The sequence below is a fragment of the Mobula birostris genome, chromosome 4 (assembly GCF_030028105.1).
Source record: "Mobula birostris isolate sMobBir1 chromosome 4, sMobBir1.hap1, whole genome shotgun sequence".
NCBI lineage: Eukaryota > Metazoa > Chordata > Chondrichthyes > Myliobatiformes > Myliobatidae > Mobula > Mobula birostris.
Genome location: NC_092373.1, coordinates 49572009 through 49598478, shown reverse-complemented (window position 1 = coordinate 49598478; position 26470 = coordinate 49572009). Strand labels below are relative to the sequence as shown.

Below are 26470 nucleotides of genomic sequence, written 5' to 3'. Positions count from 1 at the left end.
CACTGACTCAAGCCAATCCTGTAACTGTTTGTTGGGACCTCTGGTGCAACAGGTTATGTGCTGGTAATAATTGGCAGGGTTTTCTTCAAACAGGCCTGGTCAAAGGAGGCAGAGGAGAACTTACAGGACTACTTTGAGTCAGTGGACAAGACAATATTCAGGGTTTCATCTTTGACTCTAAATGATTATGCCACATTTGTCAGAACTGTGAGGATCAGTGTGTGCCTTCAACAACATATCAGATATAAACAAAACAAAAGCCATGGATGAACCAGGAGATTTGTAGTCTACTAGGGCCTAGGTCTATGGCATTCAACAGTGGTGACCCAGAACTAAACAAAAGTCCAGGTATGACATACAGAAGGCTATTTTAAGGGCAAATAAATAATTTTGATTTAGGTTAGAGGCAGAATCAAATGCATGTCAGCTCTGCCAGAGTATGCAGGCTATTACTTCCAAAAGAATGAAACCTAACATCATGAATGGCTGTGATGCTTCACTCCCAGATGAGCTCAATGCCTTCTGTGCTCACTTTGAAAAGGAGAATAAAGCTACACCTGTGCGAATCCTTGCAGCTTCTGGTTACCGTTTGATCTCTGTCTCGGAGGCCGACAACAGAACATCCTTCAAGAGGATGAACCCTAGCAAGGTATCAGGCTCATGAAACCTGTGCCAACCAACTGGTGCGAGTGTTCAAGGATGTCTTCAATCTCTCACTGCTGCCGTTGGAGGTTCCCACCTGCTTCAAAAGGGTGATAATCGTACCAGGGCCCAAGGAGAGTAGGGTGAGCTGCCTCAACAACTATTACCCAGTGCCACTTACATCTACTGTGATGAAGTGCTTTGAGAGATTGGTCATGGCTTGAATCAACTCTTGCCTTAGCAAGGACCTGGACCCACTGCAATTTGCCTACTGCTGCAATAGGTCTACAGCAGATGCAATGTTACCTGGACAATAGTAATACTTACACTACATCAGTCTGCTGCTTACTGACCATTGCTCAGCACTCAATGCAATCAAACCCTCAGTTCTACTCAACAAGCACCAAACCTGGGCCTCTGTAACTGGATCCTTGATTTCCTCACCAGGACGCCACAGTCTGTACAGATCGGAAATAACATCGCCTTCTTCACTGACAATCAACACTGGTGCACCTTCACCCACGGCTCTACTCTCTCTACACCTATGATTCGGTGGCTAGCCACAGCTCAAATGCCATCTACAAATTTGCTGACAATACAGCCACTGTTGGCAGACTTTCAGATGGTGATATGGAGGCATACAGGAGAGAAATAGATCAGCTGGTTGAATGATGTTGCAGCAACAACCTTGTACTCAACGTCAGTAAGACCAAAGAAGTGATTGTAGACTTCAGGAAGGGGAAGTCGAGAGAACACACCACAAGTCGTCATTGAGAGATCTGAAGTGGGAAGGGTGACCAGCTTCACATTCCTGGGTGTCAACATCTCTGAGGATTTATCCTGGGCCCAGCATATTGAAGCAACTACAAAGAAGGCATGACAACAGCTGTATTTCATTAGGACTTTGAGAAGATTGGGTATATCACCAAAGTCATATGCAGGTTACTACAGCTGTGCCATGGAGAGCATTCTGACTGGTTGCATCACCATTTGGTATGAAGGGGCCACTGCACAGGATCAGAAAAAGCTGCAGAAGATTAAAAACTCTGCCAGCTCTATCATGGACAATAGCCTTCCCAGCATCCAGGACACTTTCAAAAGGCGATGGCTAAAAAAAGTGGCATCCATCATTAACGACCCCCATCACCAGGACAGCCCCTCATCTCATTGTTATCATCAAGAGGAGGTATAGGAGTCTGAAGGCAAACACTTAACATTTCAGGAACAGCATCTTGCCCTCCGCCATCAAATTTCTGAATGGATAATGAACCCATGAATACTACCTCAGTATTTTTCACGTCTCTTTTTGCGATATTAAGCCTGATTCTGATTCTGAATTAATCCAGTGAATTTACAATCAAGTGAACTTTGTTTATGTAGTGCCCTGGTTCATATTTTCACAGTTATGCTGTATCATTTTGAGTGTTCTGTAAGAACAGCTTGTTTTCAGCGTCTTTGGGTTATTGTTGAAGATAAAGGATGATGTGGAATGTGTGCCATCCAATTAGCGGTAGGTTTTCTTGGTGAGGAACAATAAGGTGGAGCTTGGGGCTTTTGTTTGGCAGGAGATGTATAGAAAAGACACTGGGGAGAACTGGTCGTAGCATTTGATCCGGTGAGAGAGCCGCTTGTTTGAGATGGATCGTGAGTGACATTTGGAAGGTGGTGTGGGCATTCACGCCGACTGAGGGCCATCGCATGAGTGACAGAGAAGTTCAAGATGAGCTCCATCAGGTGTACATTTGACTGTTTAATTAGAATGTATCCTTTTCTTTTCATTATTCTTTACCAACCCTTTAGTTAAGATTCATAAATATAATCCCTTTAATCATATGCTGTGTACCGTCTGTTATTTTGTGGCACTAATTTGTAACAGGGTAGCAAATTACACAGCACCCACACAAACCGGGGTTTGGGGTGGGATCCAGCTGTCTCAATCTCATGAGTTTGCCGGGACTTGAGAGTGTCTTCCCTAGACTTATGCAGCCAAGGAAACCAGGGTGTTTCATTTAATTCGCAAACAACAGGATTTCTGCAGATGCTGGAAATTTAAGCAACACACATCAAAGTTGCTGGTGAATGCAGCAGGCCAGGCGGCATCTCTAGGAAGAGGTACAGTCGACGTTTCAAGCCGAGACCCTTCGTCAGGACTAACTGAAGGAAGAGTTAGTAAGAGATTTGAGTAGAGATTTCAAATCTCTTACTAACTCTTCCTTCAGTTAGTCCTGACGAAGGGTCTCGGCCTGCAACGTCGACTGTACCTCTTCCGAGAGATGTTGCCTGGCCTGCTGCGTTCACCGTTTCATTTAATTGCAAGTATATGTTTGCTTTATTAAAGAGACAAGGCTATTCTCAATGTTGTCTCACCTGGGACCTACATAATTTGAGCAAGATGCCTCTATTCTTGTACTCAAATCCTCTTGTTCTAAAAACCATCTTGCAATATCAGAGTTCTCCAAGATTTTAGGTATTTATTTTTCAATCAATGCCAAAAGGGATGGACTAGAGATTGTACAGCTAGCTGTGGAATGACAATTGCTTTGGTTTAAATATTGTAACACGTTCCTTTTATAAATTAACAAAAGTTCGTCCTTCAGCCTTCTCTCACTCCACCCCCATTTCTGGCATTTCCTTTCCCTTAATGCCTCATTCTATTCTGGTATTTTACCTTTTATTTAAAACTTACCATTAAAATCTCCGATAAAGAGGTCAGACCTAAAATATCTTCACTGCATTCCTTGAGCCAGATCTGGTTGGACCACACTCAGGATGCTCTATCCAACTGCAAGCCTGAAAAACATGTTTTACAAACTGCAGTTGTCCATTTAGTTACCATGCCACTCCTTACCCAAACATTATATCGATAGATTAAAATTCAAAGATTTCCCTCACATTGATCTCAAATTTGCAACTTGTGTTCCAGAACAACAGTCCCTTTGGCCATGATGCGCAGGGGTTATATACAAGTGTGTTTATTCTCATTCTAAATGCCTATTCAATTTTGCTGTTGTAATTGCTTCCTCCACTTCCCCTGGTAACACATTCCAGGTGCCTTCCAGTGCAAAATCTTACCTTACAAATCTCCTTTAAACTTTTCCTATTTCATCTTAAAGCTATGCCCTCTATTATTAGACACTTGACCTTGACAAAAAAAGGCTTTGACTTTTGTCCCTATCTACATCTCTCATGATTTTATGTATTTCTATCAGGTCACACCCCTCCCCCGCAAGCCTGTAACATTCCAGCGAAAATAATACAAAATCTCCTTATAGTTTCTAATCCTGGAAGTGTCCTGGTATACCTCTTCTGCACCCTGTCCAAAACTCCACATTCCTCCTGTAATGTGGTGACCAGAACTACACATAAAGCTCTACATATACAGCTGCAACATCTTTCCAACTTTCATACTCAATTCTTCAATCAATGGAGGCAAGTATGCCCTATCCTTTTCTTTAGGCACCCGATCTACTTGTGTTGCTGCTTTCAAGGAGGTATGGATCTGAACCCCAAGATCCATTTGTAAAACAATGCTCCTACGGATCTTGCCACTTAATGTATACTTTCCTTTTTTGAATCTCAAAGTGCAACACCTCATACTTATCTAGATTAAACTGCCATTTTTCTGTTCATGTTGTCTACTGGTCTGTATTCTGCTGCATCCTTTGACAACCTTACTCACTATGCACAATACTGTCAATTTTTATGTCATATGCAGACTTACCAATCAGCCCACCTACATTCTAGTTTTTCTCCAGTCCTTTGTCACATCCCCACTGAGCACAACGTGGCATTAGACCCACCTGCTGCTCCCTCAACCTTATTCTGCCAAAGCTGTTCACCACCCAACTTCACTTTCCAGTTGCAGTCTCCCAAATTGCAATCTCCTTAATTATACTGTCCATTTCTTATTATGCCCTTTACTCAAATATCTCCAAGTAAGAGATTCAAATGAAGGAGAGGGGTGTTAATGAGACATTAAATTTTGCAGTTAGTTTGCAGTGACACCCTACCACAGCAATGAAGTGACTAATATCTAGATTAATAACATCTTATGATTATGTCAAAGGCATTAAGCATTGTAGTTAAGCATAACATGCCATTTGGGTATATAATGTAACGCTATCATCATGTGCATGACCTAAGCTCTGCTGTTAGTTCTTAATAAAGTACACACCCTTGTTGTGAATCTCCTGGCATCCTCAAGACATTATTGTGGTTATCATGTAATCCACAATCCCAGCATAGTCCAAATCCAAACCAAAATTCATTATAATTGGTGACAAGGATCATCTTTAGTTCCAATATAGATCAGCAGAAATGTTGTTGAGAGGAAAAGCGGTGTTGCACATCCCAAGCAATGCTCATTGTGCAAATCTAAGAAAACTGTGACGGTGAGGTAGAGCTAGGGGAACCACAACCGAGTGCTAGAGCTGTTAGCTGTGCATGGAGGGGCAAAGGGAGCAGAGGAGAGGGAAGAAATGCAAACATCAATTGCTTTTAGCACATCAGTATTCATTCTCAAATCTTCACCAACGGCTTTCAAATCAATAATAGAAGGAAAATAGACCTTATTAGACTGATACATAATAAGATGTTTTGAGCACAAAGTTCAAAAGCACATGCTTGCATGAAAATTGTTGAGCCATACAGCAAGGAAACAGGCCATTTGGCCTGCTCAGCCCATAATGACTATTGAGCACCCATTCCATTTTTGTTCTCCCCATCAACTTCTCAAAGTTCAAAGTAAATTATCAAAGTGCGTCTATGTATGTGTGTGTGTATATACATATATATATATATATATATATATATACACACACACACATTTATATACTGTATATATGAATAAAATCGAACTCTTACGATTCATTTTCTTAGGAGCATACTCAACAGATCCAATAACCATGATAGAATCAACAAACATAAACACGAGGAATTCTGCAGATGCTGGAAATTCAAGCAACACACATCAAAGTTGCTGGTGAACGCAGCAGGCCAGGCAGCATCTCTAGGAAGAGGACGGGTCTCAGCCTGAAACGTCGACTGTACCTCTTCCCAGAGATGCTGCCTGGCCTGCTGCGTTCACCAGCAACTTTGATGTGTATAGAATCAACAAACTGTGCTAAGTACCAAAAGAAAGAAGAAATAATAATAATACCACAAGTCATATTATGACCGATTCATGACTGCAGATAGGACAACACATAATAACCATCCGGATATAATAATACAGGATAAACAAGCAAGAACAACTATTTAATAGATATAGCCATTCCAAACACACATAACTTAAAAAAAATCAGTAAGTGAAAAACACCAGAAATATGCTGAATTAAAAGAGGAAATTTGAAACATAGAACATAGAAACATAGAAAACCTACAGCACAATACAGGCCCTTCAGCCCACAAAGTTGTGCCGAATGTGTCCCTACCTTAGAAATTACTAGACTTCCCCATGGCCCTCTATTTTTCGAAGCTCTATGTACCTATCCAAAAGTCTCTTAAAAGACACTATCGTATCCGCCTCCACCACCGTTGCTGGCAGCCCATTCCACGCTCTCACCACTCTCCGAGTAAAAAACTTACCCCTGACATCTCCTCTGTACCTACTCCCCAGCACCTTAAACCTGTGTCCTCTTGTGGCAACCATTTCAGCCCCTGGGAAAAAGCCTCTGATTATCCACACCATCAATGCCTCTCATCATCTTATACACCTCTATCAAGTCACCTCTCATCCTCCGTTACTCCAAGGAGAAAAGGCCGAGTTCATTCAAAGCAACACTTTCAGTACGCTGGATGAGCTCAACAGGTCAGGCAGCATCAGTTAGAAATGATGAGTCAACGTTTTGGGCCGGAACCCTTCGTCAGGACTGAGGAATGCTTGTAGCTTCAGTTGAAAGACCAGTAATTTGAAAGACAAAGGGGTGGGAGAGGGGAAGCATTGACATCATAGCCCTGAAAACAATGGGTAGTAGAAGAAGGAGGCAGAACCATGAGGGAGCTGGGGGAGGGGGTAGAGTGAAATAGGGATAGAGGAAGGGAGGGGGAGGGAATTACCAGAAGTTGGAGAATTCTATGTTCATACCAAGGGGCTGGAGACTATCTCGACGGTATATGAGGTGTTGCATTCTTCAAATCCTTCCCCATCTTCCATTCTTCAGTCCTGACGAAGGGTTCTAGCCCGAAATGTCGACTCATTTTTTTCTAACTGATGCTGCCCGACCTGCTGAGTTCATCTAGCATACTGAAAGTGTTGCTTTGATCACAGCATCTGCAGCTTATTTTGTGTTTCCGAGTTCATTCAACCTGTTTTCATAAGGCATGCTCCCCAATCCAGGCAACATCCTTGTAAATCTCCTCTGCACCCTTTCTATGGCTTCCACATCCTTCCTGTAGTGAGGCAAGCAGAACAGAGCACAGTACTCCAAGTGGGGTCTGACAAGGGTCCTATATAGCTGCAACATTACCTCTCGGCTCCTAAATTCAATTCCACGGTTAAGGCACCGTATGCCTTCTTAACCACAGCATCGACCTGCGCAGTTGCTTTGAGTGTCCTATGGACTCGGACCCCAAGATCCCTCTGATCCTCCACACTGCCAAGAGTTTTACCATTAATACTATACTCTGCCATCATATTTGACCTACCAAAATGAACCACTTCACACTTAACTGGGTTGAACTCTATCTGCCATTTCTCAGCCCAGTTTTGCATCCTATCAGTGTCCCACTGTAACCTCTGATAGCCCTCCACACTATCCACAACACCTCCAACCTTTGTGTCATTAGCAAACTTACTAACCCATCCCTGAAGTTCTTCATCCAGGTCATTTATAAAAATCATGAAGAGTAAGGGTCCCAGAACAGATCCCTGAGGCACACCACTGGTCACCGACCTCCATACAGAATATAACCTGTCTACAACCACTCTTTGCCTTGGGTGGGTAAGCCAGTTCTGGATCCACAAAGCAATGTCCCCTTGGATCCCATTCCTCCTTACTTTCTCAATAAACCTTGCATGGGGTACCTTATCAAATGCCCTGCTGAAATCCATATACACTACATCTACTGCTCTTCCTTCATCAATGTGTTTAGTCACATCCTCAAAAAATTCAATCAGGCTCGTAAGGCACGACCTGCCCTTGACAAAGCCATGCTAACTATTCCTAATCCTAATCCTACTCCTACATGCTCAGACTTTTCAGTCTGCTGCAAGTCAGCACTACAATCACCAAGATCCCTTTCCATAGTGAATACTGAGGTAAAATATTCATTGTACCCCTGCTATTTCCTCTGGTTTCATACACACTTTCCCACTGTCACACTTGATAGGTCCTATTCTTTCACGTCTTATCCTCTTGCTCTTCACATACTTGTAGAATGCCTTGGGGTTTTCCTTAATCCTGCCTGCCAAAGCCTTCTCATGGCCCCTTCTGGCTATCCTAATTTCTTTTTTAAGCTCCTTCCTGTTAGCCTTATAATCTTCTAGATTTCTAACATTACCTAACTCTCTGAACCTTTTGTAAGCTTTTCTTTTCTTCTTGACTAGATTTATTACAGGCTTTGTACACCACGGTTCCTGTACCCTACCATAACTTCCCTGTCTCATTGGAACGTACCTATGCAGAACTCCACACAAATATCCCGTGAACATTTGCCACATTTCTTCCGTACTTTTCCCTGAGAACATCTGTTCCCAATTTAAGCCCCCAATTTCCTGCCTGATAGCCTCATAATTCCCCTTACTCCAATTAAACACTTTTCTCACTTGTCTGTTCCTATCTCTCTCCAATGCTATTGTAAAGAAGATAGAATTATGATCACTATCTCCAAAATGCTCTCCCACTGTGAGATTTGACACCCGACCAGATTCATTTCCCAATACCAAATCTTTCTTTTCTTTATTAATCTTTTTATTGATATAGAGAAAACATATATACAGACAAGGGGAGAATTATCTCAAATATACATCAGCAACAATATAAACAAAAGATAAAATAGATATTATCATAAGCATACATAGTAATAAGCAAATATGCAATATACAATAAAAAAAAGGACAACTAATTCTCCTATTATCAATTCATAAGGAGAGGAAAAAACTTTAAATTGAAAATAAAGAAAAAAAAACCCACTGCACTAAAAAAAAGAGGAAAAAAGTAAGGACTGGGCAGTCCATTAGGAGGATACAACCAAGAAAAAAGGAAAGACTTTCTGATCAAATCTAAATCATCAAAAACAATGAAATAATTGGAAGAATAATAAATCAAATGAAAATATAATAAAAGGTTGCCATATTTGCTCAAATTTAAAGGATGTATCAAATGTCCGACTTCTTATTTTCTCTAAACTTAAACAGGACATAATGGAGGAAAGCCAAAAAAAGACAGAAGGTGGATTAGATACCTTCCACTTCAATAAAATGGCTCTCCTAGCCAATACAGTCAAAAAGGCCATCATATGTTGAGCATAAACAGGAATATTTTCTGCTTCCGATGGGATAATCCCAAAAATTGCCTATGTAAATTAGGTTGTAAATCCAGATCCAAGACTTTTGATAGTATTTTAAAAACATCTCTCCAAAAGTTATCTAGCTTTATACAAGACCAAAACATATGAGTTAAAGTGGCCACCTCTATATTACATCTGTCACAAGTAGGATTAATATTGGAAAAAATATGTGCTAGTTTATCCTTTGACATATGGGCCCGATGCACTATCTTGAACTATATCAAGTAATGACGGGCACAAACAGATGAGTTATTAACCAAGTGAAAAATTTTACTCCATTAATTATCTGAAAAAGATTCTTGAAATTCCGATTCCCAAGCAAGTTTAATTTTATCATTAGATATTATTCGTGAATTCAATAACCGTTTATAGACTATAGCTACTAACCCTTTTTGAAATGGTTTAAGCTGAAAGAGAGCATCTGTCATATTAGGTGGATAAGCAGAAGGGTAATTTGGCAATAAACCACGTAAAAAAATTCCTAATTTGTAAATATCTAAAAAAGGGTACATCAGATAAATCATATTTATCCACTAACTGAGAAAAAGACATTAAACAATCCCCTAAAAACAAATCTGAAAAAGTTGTTATTCCCTTGGTTTTCCAAATTAAAAAGGCCTTATCCAAAATTGGTTTAAAAAATTAATTGAGATGGCTATTACTAGAAAGAATAAAATGATTTAATCAAAAAATCTACGAAACTGAAACCAAATTCTTAATGTATGTTTAATAATGGGATTAAAATCTTGCTTACTAATCTTAGAAAACAAAAAGGGAAGGGGAGCTCCCAGTAAAGAGGCCAAAGAGAAGCCCTTCGTCGAGTTTTCCTCCAAATCCAACCATGAAGGATGTTCATGTATATCTGAATAGTGAATCCAAAAAGTAATATATCTAATGTTAATTGCCCAGTAATACATTCTAAAATTTGGCAAAACCATACAACCATCCTTTTTAATTTTTGCAATAAGGGTTTACTCAATCTAGGATTTTTATTGTTCCAAGTACAAGATAAGATTATAGAATCTATTCTGTCAAAGAACATTTTAGGAACAAATGAAGGAACTGATATATAAAAAAGAATTTTGGTAAAACTATCATTTTAATAGCATTAATTCGACCTATTAATGATAATGTCATAGGTGACTACCAAATCAAGTACGGTCTCTCCTCTTGTAGGCTTATCTACATATTGTGTCAATTAACCTTCCTGAACACACCTAACAAATTCCACCCCATCTAAACCCCTTGTTCTAGGGAGATGTCAATCGATATTTGGGGGAATTAAAATTTCCCATCACAACTCTGTTATTATTACACCTTTCCAGGATCTGTTTCCCTATCTGCTCCTCGATATCCCTGTTACTATTGGGCGGCATATAAAAAACACCAAGTTATTGACCCCTTCCTGTTCCTAACCTCCACCCACAGAGTCTCCATAGACAATCCCTCCATGACGTCCACCTCTTCTGCAGCCATGACACTATCTCTGATCAACAGTGCCACACTCCCACCTCTTTTGCCTCCCTCCAAAATGTTGACTGATTACTTTTGTCCATAGATGTTGTATGGCCTGCTAAATTCCTTCAGCATTTTGTGTTTAGATTTTTGGCACCTGCAGATGTCCTCCTGTTTGAAAGACCTTGGAACATGAACAGGGTATATATTGTCCTGATAGTAATACCTCCAACTGGTATCATCCCAAAGGCCTACACAATAGCATTAGACAATTAGGGCTACACAGTAATATCTATGTAAATCTTCAGAAAGTCACAATACTAAACACCACTAGAATAGTCTAAAAGTTCCTAGCAATTGACAAGTGAGCATGCTTGGCTATGCCCATACTTCAGGTTTTACCAGCTTGAGCTGAGAAAAAATAAACAATAATGAAAAATAAATAAGCGATAAATATCAAGAACATGAGATGAAGAGTCCTTTAAAGTGAGTCCATAGGTTGTGAAAATATTTCAGTGATGGGGCAAGTGAAGTTGAGTGAAGTTATCCTCTTTGTTTCAAGAGCCTAATGGTTCAAGGGTAATAATTGTTCCCCATCAACTTCTCAAAGTTCAAAATAAATTATTATCAAGGTATATATATGTTACCATATACAACCCTAAGATTCATTTTCTTGGTACTGGGAGACTTGAGGCTCTTGTACCTGCTTCCTGATGGCAGTAGCGAGAAGAGAGCGTAGAACACACAAAATGATGGAGGAACTCAGCAGGTCATCTAGCATCTATAGAAAAGAGTAAACAGTCAATGTTTTGGGCCTGAAACGTTGACTGATTACTTTTTTCCATGGATGTTGTCTGGCCTGCTGAGTTCCTTCAGCATTTTGTGTTTAGATTTCCGGCACCCACAGATGTTCTCCTGTTTGAACAGGGAGCATGACCTGGGTGATGTGGGTCCCTGATGATGGATGCTGCTTCTCTAAGACAACACTCCATGTAGATGTGCTTAATGGTGGGGAGGGCTTTACACGTGATGGACTGGGCCATATCCACTACTTTTTGTAGTATTTTCTGTTCAAGGGCAATGTTATACTAATGACAATTTATAGTGGCCAATTAACTTACCGTATTGTATCTTTCTGGGAAGTGCAGGAAGCTAGAACATCCAGAGGAAATTCAGTCATTTGCATACTTTGGACCGCCTCCAAGTTCAGGGATGAAGCTGTTTTCTGTGTTGGACTCCAACTTTGAAAGTATTATTAGCTGATGATAATAATTTCTCTCTGTGTAAGAAGTGAATAATTTGCAAGGGTAGCTGAAGTTCCCAAAATTCCTAGCTCCGATGGATGGGGATAAAAGCACAAGGAATACCTGGTAAAAAATTTGCTTCCCCAAGTTGTCATGCTGGATGCTGGATGACAAAGGCAAAAAAAATAATTTGACAATTGATCTGATTTCCATTGGTAGGATGGAGGATATGTTATGTTGGAAGAACGGAAACAATATAACTGAGTTTTCATACAGCCAGAGGCAGTGCATTTGGGTTAATAGAGAATGATTCAATGGGTTGGTTCATCAAATTTAGCCAGCTCGCTGATAGATGTTGCCTATAGAACACTGATTCCCAGAGCACTGGATCTTTGGTAAATTCTGCACCTGGTGATTGCAAGGATTGTAGGTCAGATGTCAAACCACTTAGTTCTATTAGATGATTGACAGGGAAGTCCTTGGAGGTATTTCAGCTTCTCAGCTGTGCCTTTTTACAGGATGAGGTTTGGCCATGTACTCAATCCCACTTCAAATCAGGGCAGGGTTGAGAGACTTCGTTTTCCATGTTAGTGACTCAGAGACAAGAACATATTAAAAAAAAACTGACAAACTGTCTTAGAGTGCATCAGTGTTCCTCACACTTTCTGACCGTGAGGCCAAAGATCAGTACTGCATTCTTTTTCCAGACCTCAGGTTCCACCCTAAAGGAACTGAATCCCATCCTTCCTACATCAAGGATCCATCTCTAAATATCCTCCTTCCAGCCTCCTGAACTCAGAGACTGAGCCAAAACATTGTTCCTTCTCACTCAGTCAAAGCTTTCCACTCAGCAGTCTAGATTTGTCATGACCCCCTCCGCAGTGCCTGGATCACTGAAATGGGAATCAGCCTGCTAATGCACAAGCCAAGAGATTGATGTCCCTTCCCTACAGATCAATGAGGAATTTAATTGACTGATTGGTGGTTTGGTGATTGATAGGTTATACCACAACTGTGGTCATCTTCCAGTTTCCATTACTGCAGGTTAATTCTTACCTGATCTTGTGATGGCCACGATACAATTCCATGAACACTTTCAGCAAACGTGAATTGGCAGTGAACTGATATGCATCAGAAACTACTATACACATTAACACTAATTGAGTAGTGATTCTCTGCTGGTTGATATTTAATGAGAATTCCAAACATTGCATGCGACACCTCAAGTTGTAAACGTAACTTTGCTGGATCAAATAACGACAGCACAGAAAGATTGTTACTTATCTTTTCACCAGTTTATTTCTTCGAGCTCAGCCGGCAAGTAAACTTGGACCGGACATCGGGGAGAGACTCTTTTTCATCTCCCCAGCAGTTCTACAAGTTCACTGCCTGATGTCATAATTGTCAGAAGTTATAAGGCCACCGATACAAAAGAACAATCAGTTTGATAACCATTCCGGTCAAGTCAATGGACTATTGATACAGAGAACAATCAATTTGATAACTATTCCAGTCAAGTCAATGGACTATTGATACAAAAGTACAATCAATTTGTTAGACCCTTCAGCCATCTTAATTAAAGAAAAGAATGTCCTACCTGGTTTGCTGGAGCCACAACTTGATGACAAGGATAAGAACATCCGTCAAATTTGTGCTTTAATTAAGAAAGGAATGTTCTGTCTAATTTCCATCAGGTACTGCTTTTTGTCAAAATCAAAAGGTGTGAAAAGCCCAGGAACATTATGTAGATCTGGGCGAACTTTAATCATCTTGCTCCAAAGAAGGCAGCTGTGAGACATTATTCAAACACACTGCAGTCACAGACATAGTACTGAATCCATTGTTTACAGTGATCTGAGAATCCCCCATTCCCTTAAACTTTATCAAAGTTACAAATTAAGATGCTATCATTAGCCAAGTTACTGATAGTGGGCAGACACTGCAAACTCCATTTGCTTCGTTCTTAACAAAAGCAATTGTAATTACATGTAAATGGAAGGGAATGTGCTAGCAATTATCTTCAGCGTTTAGTAATTCTATCTGCTCCTACTGGGAAAATTCTTTGTTCTTATTAGAGAATAAAAACTGTCATTGGTGATCCTGAGGCAGAAATTCCAACAATGCATGCAAAATGGAACATGTTTGCTGTCATTCTCTGTTCATATAATTATATATTATTCAAGAAATCAAAATTTAATTGTACTCTATCCAGACTATTGCATGAACTCACCGATCAGGCAAATGAACACAAGATTTTCATGCTGCAAATAGATGGTGTGAATTCTCTGGCTGAACACACAAATTCCTGATGTGTGTCCTTGAACATATTCTGAGAGCATATCAAAATAAAGATCTACAAGCATGCAACAATAGAAAGCACGAACTATCAACTGATCAAAGTTGTTTGAAACAGGGACATTGAGTAAATAAATGTTCTCAGAAAATGAAGCCTAGAGGAGTTACATGGAGTGTACTGACATTGTCAATATGAAATCCATTACTGTGAGCTCTGAGTAGTGATCAAAATTTAATAAGGCATTGTCAGAAATAGTTTCAATGTGTGAAGTCAGCCAGCGATGTACAGCAGTACCACACAGGACATTACCATAAGTGACTTGGCCATTCCAATGACCAGTCCACTTCAACATTTTTTAAGAAAAGGAAGAAAATGTTCTTATTCTTATTGATGCAAATCTTGGATCAATGTGGAACATTCATTTACTTGTAAAGAGCATACTGTTGAAGATGTGGATCTTTACGATACATGGACGTGTTATTGCTCAATTACCGAAACATTATCAAACATCCATTGATTAATCCATTTAACTTTGCTCCAAAAGAGCAAAGCTGTTAACGTATTATTGTCTTTGCATGTGATTGAGCTTGGTACCACCTAGAATGGAGGGCAAGCGTAGGTATTAGGCAAGAGAAGCAAAAGGTAGTGACTGAAGGCAAAGCAATTCTGAATACAGTCACCAAATCAGTGAGCAGGAATGATAGTCAGCAAAAGGACTTGATGAAGTATTATGAAAACACAACAGGTACACATGAGAAATAAGATCAGAACTGTACTTATTGACCAGATGCTCACAGTAAGAGATCTACCTGAAGGAACCGAAGTGATGTGAAATGATAACTCTATTCATGAAGTCAATACAGAATTAATTACCATTGAAATTACTGAAAGAAAGTAAAATCAAGGGAGTGGCAGCTCTTTAGTTCCAAAAACAAGTTCAACATCAGAAATAGATATAGAAATAGTCCTGATATGATTGAACTAACTAAGGAAGCTAGTTAAAAGACTGAATCTGTAGTGGCTCTGTATACTGTATTTTAAAACAGGGACATTGAAACTATTTTTCCAAAGCCTTACAGCGTATTTATATACACAAAATACTGTGCAGATGCTGGGGTCAAAGCAACACTCACAACATGCTGGAGGAACTCAGCAGGTCGGGCAGCATCTGTGGAAACGATGAGTCGACGTTTCGGCATGAAGGGTTCCAGCCCGAAACGTCAACTCATCATTTCCACGGATGCTGCCCGACCTGCTGAGTTCCTCCAGCGTGCTGTTGGCATATTTATATTATGAGAATAAGCTATTTGGGTACAATGTGCAATGGCATCAACTCTTGATATTTGGTATATATGGCGCATGTGTCATGTGTTGGTGCGCTCTGCTGTTACACATGAACAAACTGCACATTTTAATGCTTTTGATCTATAGATACTATAGTGACTAGAATTTACAAGCACAATTGATAGTGTCTCAGGTTCATCCGAAATACAATACACATTCCATTTATCTATCCTTTCTCATTCTTCACATACCTTGATACCACACAACCTTCCTTCAATTTGTAAACGGCTCAGTTAAATGTTTCAGCTGAAATAACAAATTTCTGCTTCTTATTTCTCTAATGCTGCACAAAAGATTGGTCTTAATTGTCTGTTCCTGTGAAAAAGGAGGAAGTCCGAAATCAGTGATTCTGAGACACACCATCATCCAGCCAAGTCAAAAACTGATTGTTGCCTACTGTTTGCCCATAGTTAGGGCCAATATGATTCATAAACCAAATTAGACAATATTCTTTCTTACAGATTTAGGTTATATTTGTACTCCAATTCTTGTGTTATTACAAAATGAGATCCCTGTACCACTTTCACAGTAATGTAAGTTTGCCCTTAAGTATTAAATTTCAACTTGTTTGGCTTTTGGTCTCTGAGTCACAATTCATGAGATGCCTTCTTTGGATTTGTCTTTTAATCTCATTTGGTCACTAACCCATTGCATTGAGAATATTTTTCTTCAGCTTTGCTCATAGTATTAGCAACTGACCACTGGCTGTGGGCCTGGTGATGACAATTCCAATCAGCTGATGCAGCCAAGATGAACTAGAAGCTATTGACACCATTATGCCAGCTGTTGAGTTGCACTGTATCAGCTAGGTTAGAAGTGGTCATAAGTTTTCAACAAAGTATACTATGGTCAACACACAACCAATGGCAGCACATATTTAAATAAGTCTACTTAAAAGGGAATCTACAGCAACAGATCGAATGATCAAAATCTGGTTATCTCATGTCACTTTGAAATACTTCAAAAGAAAAATCTCATGAGTCAAAGAGAACCACCCCTAGATCATACCTGAAAAATTCTTCCCATGCCATCTTTTCTTCTTGTAAAGTTTAATGGCAGTTGGCAGACCAACATAAGGTGCATTACCGCCACCTACTGAGTTGGAGTGTGGAGCAAAGGGACAGAAAGTATACCCACTAAATTCCCCCCACCAAAAAACTCAAATAATATCAAAAAGTCAAAGACACACTCATATATATTGCGATGGCAGTGATATCCTCAGAGCTCTTCCCTGTTAAACTCTGTCTGTCCCTAAAATCTCAAATTAGCAATTAGATATTTCCTTTGCAAATCCTAGGATCTGCATTCAAACAATAGACGCTGTACCGTTTTTTGACAAGTACACTCCCTACTGATGCCAAAATCATGTATATTAATTCTGAACAGGGAATTATTCAACCTAGTATGTTCAACAGATAAACATGTAAGTATAACAACTTTTCTCCTGTTATACCCATCTATGTTGAGTTCCCACCATCGTCTGAATTTTATATAAATGCCGTCCTTTCTTTTCCTTATCCCAAATTTGTTGCCACAGTGATTGAATAGACATTTTAATTATGGCTTTAATCTCCCCCTTATGCAAAAGCACCGCTACTTTTATATCCTTAATTTTAAGTGATTGCTTGACAAGAATGTCTGTCACCTCATGAACTTCAATTCCAACATGCGGAGGAACCCATATGAAATGTATACACAGGCTTAGACCCTGCAGTCTCAACAGACGTTGGCCAATCTCAAGAAGAATGTCTGGCCTACAAGTTGAAGTACCTATTTTCATAGATGTCTAATCCGAGAATGAATCTGAGCACAGAAGCACATAATCAAGGCGTACTTCTTCCAACCATTCCAAGGCTAAGATGATAGCAACCATCTCAGACATAAATACTGATACTTTGTCTGATAATCTTTTCTTCATAGTCACCCGAAACTTTGGAACAGAAATATTTGTACAACCGATCACTGGATCTTTTGAACCATCTGTGTAGATATGTAAGAATCCATAATATCTGCCTTGTATATATTGCTGAACTTCCTGTACTATTGATAAACAATCACTCCTCATTTTGATCTTTTCCTGAAAGCCCAAATCAACCACAGGCAAAGGGAAAAACTATGGCAGACTAAGAGAAAAGGGTATACTGGGACCATAATCCACATTAAGCAACCCAAGACTTTGTGCCCATTTACTTCCCATCCACTTAAAACTGAAGATCTTACAAATACAGTGCCTCCAACACTCTGATAATGTTGCCAATGATGGATGACCAATTTTATGTCCTCTTACATTAACCCAATAAACCAATGCTAACTGTAATCTACGTAGATATAAAGTTACTTCACGTATTTCCACCAGTAATGCCAGAATTGGGGATGATTTAATAACACCACAACATAATCTCAATGCTTGAGCTTCAACTTTATCTAGGGGCTTTAAGATTCCTAGTGAGACCGACCCATAAGCAACACAAAGACAGGTCTGATTTAAACAATATACAGTATAAGCAGAGACCTACTTACACCCCAATCACACCCAGTTAAGCACCTGAGCACGTTAAGTGCTTTTTAAAAAAAAGTCTCTGAATTTTATTCACATGCACTTTCCATGCTAGCCTTATGTCCACTCACATACCTGGAAACTTTACCACGAACTCTTGTTTAAGAGATTTACCATACTGAGATCAATTGTGGGTGTAATGTTCCTTTTAGAAAAACAAATAATTTGAGTCTTTGCAATAGGAAATTTAACTCCCCTCACCTACTTTTCCATTCCTCTCCTTCATGAATAGCTGCCCAGCCCATCACCATCAAATCCGATTTGTAGGGATGATTGACAGATAAATTATCCAATCAACTCTGTTGTGGCGACGAAGGGCGCGGTTATTAGATATAGCCGCATTTAGCAGCTCCAGTTCCTGCCTACAGATGCGAATATGCGGCATCATTTGGCTACCTCGAAGTAGCGTCGCGGGTTTTATTGGTTAATATGCCTGTCAATCTTGGTGCGACCAGCGCTCCCCCTACCCATTGGATGAGGTTGGGTTCATCTCTATGAGCGGAACGTTGCTGTGGCGATAATCGGCTTGTTGTTCGTTTTTTTAGAAACATATTGATATTACACTTTTGTGCCATTTAATCTCTTTTGTTCTGATTTATCAGAGGACTATTAGAAGATCTGCAATGTCTTCAACGGAAGACAGGGCCAAAGAGATCCTGAAGGGCTTTAAGCTGTATCCTTTACTGTGTGAATATTTCACTCCATGAAGTGGCGGTTCCCATGGTAAGTGAGGCCCTGGATTCAGGCCTGGGCCTGCTGAAGGTGTGTGCAGCTAAAATGATTCAACCGTCGGACTGCTATTGCGGATAAAGAGCTGAAAGTGACTTTAGCCGCAGAGTAGGGACGAGAAGGCTGTGCCTAAATCCCCTCCATGCTTTAAGGAGAGGGATTTAGGGCAATGACAACGACAGCAGAGGAAGCTGGCGAGATAGTTGTGTTAAATTTGGACGATTCACCTTTGGAATTAAAAAGAATGCTAAAGGTTTAGCTGAAGTCTCAATATAGCTATATTTGTAAGAAATTGTTTGGATGGTAGGGCTGCAAAGAATAATAAAAAAGTATTCTTTTTCACACTATGATTTGAAAAGCTTAATTTAGGTCGTTTTACATTGCTTTAATTGCCATTTCAGAACCATCAGAATCAAATTATTAGCACCAATTTTTCTGACGTGAAACTTGTTTTTGTATCAGTTTTATGTTTTAGGTTAGGTATGACGTGTGATTAGATTGCAAATTACGCTCAATCAAAGAATACTGTACTTTTAAACCTAAAATGAATATTGCAATATGTTAAATTTACTATTTTAAATCAAGGGACAATCAAGATTAGTTTGTAAGTTCTAATGGCATTTTAACTAAATTAAACAGAAGATATGAAGCAAATTATAAACTGGAGGGAAAGGACTCTGGATTACTGCCTGAGCCTTGTCCAAACTGTTATAGGGTAAGTAAGACCAGAGAACTCAACCTGTGACTCAAAAGATTAGTGTGGGGATAACATTTCAATCAGTGGGACACTAACGCCAGTATGGGAACGTGGGAACTCTTACATAGGAATGTGCTTCATTTGAATTTTGGTACCAGTTTTGCAGTATATTGACTAACCAGTTCTGTAGATAATGCTTTCATAATCAGATTTATTATCTTTGTCTTGTATGATGTGAAATTTGTTGCTCTGCGGCAGCAGTACAGCACAAAAGCATAACTACTGTAAATTACAAATAAGTAAATAGTGCAAATATGAAGTAACGAGGTGGTATTCTTGGATTTCCTTAATACTGCACTTGGAGGCAGGAGGCTTCCAGTGAAGGGAAAATTAGTAAGCTGAAAAATAATAGATGTTGGCGCAGTATAGAAAGTAGGTAATGATCGCCAGAGTCTGATGGAAAAACAGGGCAAATAAATGTGTAAGTACAGTATAACCAGTTGGAATCAGAGCAGAGAAAAATGGTAACAAGACAAAGTTGAGAGTTTCATTGATTGTATGTAGCATTCGTGACAAGATAGGTTCATTAATAGCACACTAGACATTAAGGGGCATGATCTGATAGCCATTAGGGAGATGTTGCAAAGTGATCAGCTTTGGGAATTAATTCAAAATGTGTAGGTTTCAGACATGATGGAGAACATGGTGGATGGGGCTGAATTGCTCTGACATTACAGGATTGGATAAAGGCTGCAGTTAGAGAGGAAGATACTTAAATTAGATAATTAAGTGGTAGGTGAATCTAAGAAACAAAGAGGCAAGGTATTTGTATATGGTAATGCAGGATGTAGTATAAATCAGGTGTGTAACAAAGATCTCAGGGAACATCAATCTGCATAGACTAGATAAACCAAATAAGTAGTAAAAGTGTGGACAATAAATTTGTGCTCTATTTAAGAAATGGTTTTCTCGTTAAGTATGTTAGGAGCCTGTATGGGAAGAAGCTACTATTGTATAAAATAGTTGAGAACCTGATAGTTAGAGTCTTTAAGGAACAAGGTTCATGATTTTCCATTGAGAGTGAGGGAGATTCAAACAAGAGGACATGAGTTGAGAGTTAAAGGGCAAAAGTTTAGGGGTAACATGAGGGGGAACTTCTTTACTCAGAGAGTGGTAGCTGTGTGGAATGAGCTTCCAGCAGAAGTGGTTGAGACCGGTTCGATGTTGTCTTTTAAAGTTAAATTGGACAGCTATATGGACAGGAAAGGAATGGAGGGTTATGGGCTGAGTGTGGGTCGGTGGGACTAAGTGAGAGTAAGCGCTTGGCACAGACTAGAAGGGCCGAGATGGCCTGTTTCCGTGCTGTAATTGTTATATGGTTATATGATTTAATATGAAAACTGAAAGTGATTGTAATTCAGTATGAAACTGGGATTGGAAATCTCAGTAAAGTACTCTGAAGATGTGAAATGGCACAGATACAGTAAGCTGGGAAACTCCTATTTTTCAAATGCAGTTGTAGTTACTTTTTTTAAAAAGTTGCCCAATTAGACTGCAATGTGATTTGTTAATTTTTGTATACTTTTTCGGTTTCATTTTGTCTTTGACTTCCATTGTCTTCCACACTTGCCTCATCATCCATTGAGATTATCACTGCTTTGGGAAGAAATGATCCTACATCTTCACCATTGCTGTTCTACAATCATTCCTGCTAGGGTCCCTTTCCAATCTTCTTTGGCCAGCTCCCCATCGGGACTCTGTAGCTGCTTTACTCAACTGTAATACCTACATATTTTAGTTTCTCCTTTTCAAACAGCAGGGTGAATTCTATCACTGCTTCCTAGGGGTTGTCTTACCTTAAGTTCCCTAATCAAATCTGGTTCACTGCACAACACCAGATCCACAATTGCATTTTCCCTAGTGGGCTCATCCATAAGCTGCTCTTAAAAAGTAGGTATTCTGCAAATATCTTCTCCTGGGATCCTGTCCCAACCTGATTTTCCCAGTCTACCTGTGTACTGAAGTCCCTCATGACCACTTTAACAATTCCTTTCCTGCATCCTGTTGTAATTTGTTCCCCATAATCTGGCTGCTATTTGGACTACATTTAACTCCCATCAGGGTCTTCTTACCCCTACAGGTTGTTAACTCTACCTACAACAATTCTGCATCTCAGATCCAATGTCACTTCTTGCTAAGGAGTTGATTGCACTTTTCACCAATAGAGCCAGCCCCACACCCCTCTGCCCATGTTCTTGTCCTTTGATAGGATGTGTATCCTTGGATGTTTATCTTTCAGCCAGGACTCTTGAGGCCCACAGTGTCATACCTGCCAACTTATAATTGCACTATTAGCTCACCTACCTTGTTTTGTGTATTGCTTGCATTCGAGTATTACACCTTCAGTCCTGTATTCACCGACCACTGACACGCTTCTCAAATTTGTCTCCATGTTGCCTGAAGTTAAATTCATATTCCCTTCCAGACTTTGTCTTATTTTTAATTCTGGAGACCTTTGTAACCTCTCCTGTGCACTGCTTCCCTTAACTTTTCCAATCTGTTGAACCCCCCCCCCCCACCTCCCCACTATTTAGTTTAATGCCCAATCCTTAGTCCTTGTTATGTGAATTGCCAGGATCCAGTCCCATCATGCCTTTGGTAGAGTCCATTTCATCAGGACAGCTTCCACCTTCCCCAATACTTGTGCCAGTGCCCCACAAATTGAAACCCACTTCTCCCATACTAACCTTTGACCCACACATTTAACCTTCTCACCTTACTGACCCTATGTCAATTTGTACACTGCTTGGGAAGCAGCCCAGAGATTATTACCTTTTTGGTTCTGCTTTAATTTAATCCTTATCTGTTTATCTTTTCTCAGCAGAACCTCTTTCCTTGTTCCACCGACATTGTTGGTACCCATATGGACCATGATAACTGGATATTTCCCCTCTCAATCAAGTCCCTTTTTGGTCTGATGAGATGTCGTGAATCTGGGCAACTGGCAGGCATGAAGCCTTAAGGAGTGTCAATCCTTGTGATAGAGAATTGTGTCTACTCCATTGACTATACTATCTCCAATTATAACTACATTTTTCTTCCCTTTCTTGAATCTGGTGGCTTCTGCAAAATCATACTCAATCTTTCTAACTGATGGCAGAATCAGTATAGGGCTTCCCAGATTTAGCAATAGACATAGAATAGTACAGCACAGTACAGGCCCTTCAGCCCACAATGTTGTGCCGACCCTCAAACCCTGCCTCCCATATAAACCCCCACCTTAAATTCCTCCATATACCTGTCTAGTAGTCTCTTAAACCTCAGTAGTGTATCTGCCTCCACCACTGACTCAGGCAGTGCATTCCATGCACCAACCACTCTGAGTAAAAAAAACCTTCCTCTGATATCCCCCTTGAACTTCCCACCCCTTACCTTAAAGCCATGTCCTCTTGTATTGAGCAGTGCTGCCCTGGGGAAGAGGCGCTGGCTATCCACTCTATCTATTCCTTTTATTATCTTGTACACCTCTATCATGTCTCCTCTCATCCTCCTCCTCTCCAAAGAGTAAAGCCCTTGCTCCCTTAATCTCTGATCATAATGCATACTCTCTAAACCAGGCAGCATTCTGGTAAATCTCCTCTGTACCCTTTCCAATGCTTCCACATCCTTCCTATAGTGAGGTGACCAGAACTGGACACAGTACTCCAAGTGTGGCCCAACCAGAGTTTTATAGAGCTGCATCATTACATCGCGACTCTTAAACTCTATCCCTTGACTTATGAAAGCTAACACTCCATAAGCTTTCTTAACTACTCTATCCACCTGTGAGGCAACTTTCAGGGATCTGTGGACGTGTACCCCCAGATCCCTCTGCTCCTCCAAACTACCAAGTATCCTGCCATTTACTTTGTACTGTATCTTGGAGTTTGTCCTTCCAAAGTGTACCACCTCACACTTCTCCAGGTTGAACTCCATCTGCCACTTCTCAGCCCACTTCTGCATCCTATCAATGTCTCTCTGCAACCTTCGACAATCCTCTACACTATCTACAACACCACCAAGCTCTGTGTCATCTGCAAACTTGCCAACCCACCCTTCTACCCCCACATCCAGGTTGTTAATAAAAATCACGAAAAGTAGAGGTCCCAGAACAGATCCTTCTGGGACACCACTAGTCACAATCCTCCAATCCAAATGTACTGCCTCCACCACGACCCTCTGCCTTCTGCAGGCAAGCCAATTCTGAATCCACCTGGCCAAACTTTCCTGGATCCCATGCCTTCTGACTTTCTGAATAAGCCTACCATGTGGAACCTGGTCAAATGCCTTACTAAAATCCATATAGATCACATCCACTGCACTACCCTCATCTATATGCCTGGTCACCTCCTCAAAGAACTCTATCAGGCTTGTTAGACACAATCTGCCCTTCACAAAGCCATGCTGACTGTCTCTGATCCGACCATGATTCTCTAAATGCCCAGAGATCTTATGTCTAAGAATCTTTTCCAACAGCTTTCCTACCACAGACGTAAGGCTCACTGGCCTATAATTACCCGGACTATCCCTACTACCTTTTTTGAACAAGGGGACAACATTCGCCTCCCTCCGATCCTCCAGTACCATTCCCATGGACAACGAGGACATAAAGATCCTAGCCAGAGGCTCAGCAATCTCTTCCCTCGCCTCGTGGAGCAGCCTGGGGAATATTCCGTCAGGCCCCGGGGACTTATCCGTCCTAATGTATTTTAACAACTCCAACACCTCCTCTCCCTTAATATAAACATGCTCCAGAATATCAACCTCACTCATATTGTCCTCACCGTCATCAAGTTCCCTCTCATTGGTGAATACTGAAGAGAAGAATTCATTGAGGACCTTGCTCACTTCGACAGCCTCCAGGTACATCTTCCCACCTTTATCTCTAATCGGTCCTACCTTCACTCCTGTCATCCTTTTTTTCTTCATATAATTGAAGAATGCCTTGGGGGTTTTCCTTTACCCTACTCGCCAAGGCCTTCTCATGCCCCCTTCTTGCTCTTCTCAGCCCCTTCTTAAACTCCTTTCTTGCTTCCCTATATTCCTCAATAGACCCATCTGATCCTTGCTTCCTAAACCTCATGTATGCTGCCTTCTTCCACCTGACTAGATTTTCCACCTCACTTGTCACCCATGGTTCCTTCACCCTTCCATTCTTTATCTTCCTCACCGGGACAAAATTATCCCTAACATCCTGCAAGGGATCCCTAAACATCGACCACATGTCCATAGTACATTTCCCTGCAAAAACATCATGCCAATTCACACCCGCAAGTTCCAGCCTTATAGCCTCATAATTTGCCCTTCCCCAATTAAAAATTTTCCTGTCTTCTTTGATTCTATCCTTTTCCATGATAATGCTAAAGGCCAGGGAGCGGTGGTCACCATCCCCTAGATGCTCACCCACTGAGAGATCTGTGACCTGACCCGGTTCATTACCAAGTACTAGATCTAGTGCGGCATTCCCCCTAGTCGGCCTGTCCACATACTGTGACAGGAATCCGTCCTGGACGCACTTAACAAACTCTGCCCCATCTAAACCCTTGGAACTAATCAGGTGCCAATCAATATTAGGAAAGTTAAAGTCACCCATGATAACAACCCTGTTATTTTTGCACCTTTCCAAAATCTGCCTCCCAATCTGCTCCTCTGTATCTCTGCTGCTACCAGAGGGCCTATAGAATACCCCCAATAGAGTAACTGCTCCCTTCCTGTTCCTGACTTCCACCCATACTGACTCAAAAGAGGATTCTGCTACATTACCCACCCATTCTGTAGCTATAATAGTATCCCTGACCAGTAATGCCACCCCTCCTCCCCTTTTGCTGCCCTCTCTATCCCTTTTAAAGCACTGAAATCCAGGAATATTGAGAATCCATTCCTGCCCTGGTGCCAGCCAAGTCTCTGTAATGGCCACTACATCATAATTCCATGTATGTATCCAAGCTCTCAGCTCATCACCTTTATTCCTGATGCTTCTTGCATTGAGGTGCACACACTTCAGCCCTTCTACCTTTCTACCTATACACGTTTATTCTGCTTCTCTTTCCTCAAAGCCCCTCTATATGTTAGATCTGGCTTTATTCCATGCACTTCTTTCACTGCTCTATCGCTCTGGGTCCCATCCCCCTTGCAAATTAGTTTAAACCCTCCCAAACCATGCTAGCAAACCTACCTGCAAGGATATTGCTCCCCCTCAAGTTCAGGTGCAACCCATCCAATCTGTACAGGTCCCACCTTCCCCAGAAGAGATCCCAATGATCCAAAAAATCTAAAGCCTTGCCCTCTGCACCAACTCCTCAGCCACGCATTCAACTGCCATCTCCTCCAATTCTTACCATCACTGTCACTTGGCACTGGCAGCAATCCTGAGAACGCCACCATTGAGGTCCTGTTCTTCAGCCTTCTGCCTAGTTCCCGAATCTCACACTTCAGGACCTCATCCCTCTTCCTGCCTATGTCGTCGGTCCCTACATGTATCACGACTTCTGGCTGCTTTCCCTCTCGTACCAGGATGTCGTGCACCCGGTCAGAGACATCCCGGACCCTGGTACCCGGGAGGCAACAAACCATGTGGGTGTCCTTCTCACGTCCACAAGATCTCCTGTCTGCTCCCCTGATTATAGAGTCTCCAATGACGACAGCTCTCCTCTTCTCCGTCCCACCCTTCTTCACCACAGGGTCAGACTCAGTACCGGAGGCCCTGCTACCGTGGCTCACACCTGGTCGGTCGTCCCTGCCAACAGTATCCTGGACGGTAAACTTATTATTTAGGGGAATGGCTACAGGGGTGCTCTGTACTACCTGTCTGCTCACCTTTGTTTTCCCCCCTCTGACTGTCACCCAACAACCTGCTTCTGACAGCCTTGGTGTGACTACCTCCCTGTAGCTCTCATCTATGACTGCCTCATTCTCCCTTATGAGTGGAAGGTCATCCAGCTGCTGCTCCAGACTCCTTA

The 26470-nt window shown here is 40.9% G+C and overlaps 1 protein-coding gene across 2 annotated transcripts in view; it reads left to right on the top strand.

Annotated features, from left to right (window-relative positions):
- The window catches only part of pde6d (phosphodiesterase 6D, cGMP-specific, rod, delta), a 90983-nt gene that overhangs the window by 5428 nt on the left and 59085 nt on the right, over nt 1-26470 (top strand). The window contains exons 1-2 of one of the 2 annotated variants that reach the window (XM_072255315.1): nt 18441-18525; nt 18649-18719. In XM_072255315.1, the coding sequence (XP_072111416.1) occupies nt 18670-18719 (50 nt within the window). In that variant the 5' untranslated portion in view covers nt 18441-18525; nt 18649-18669. Of the gene's footprint in view, nt 1-18440; nt 18526-18648; nt 18720-26470 lie in introns of those variants that run through there. The other variant, XM_072255314.1, reaches the window with a different exon arrangement.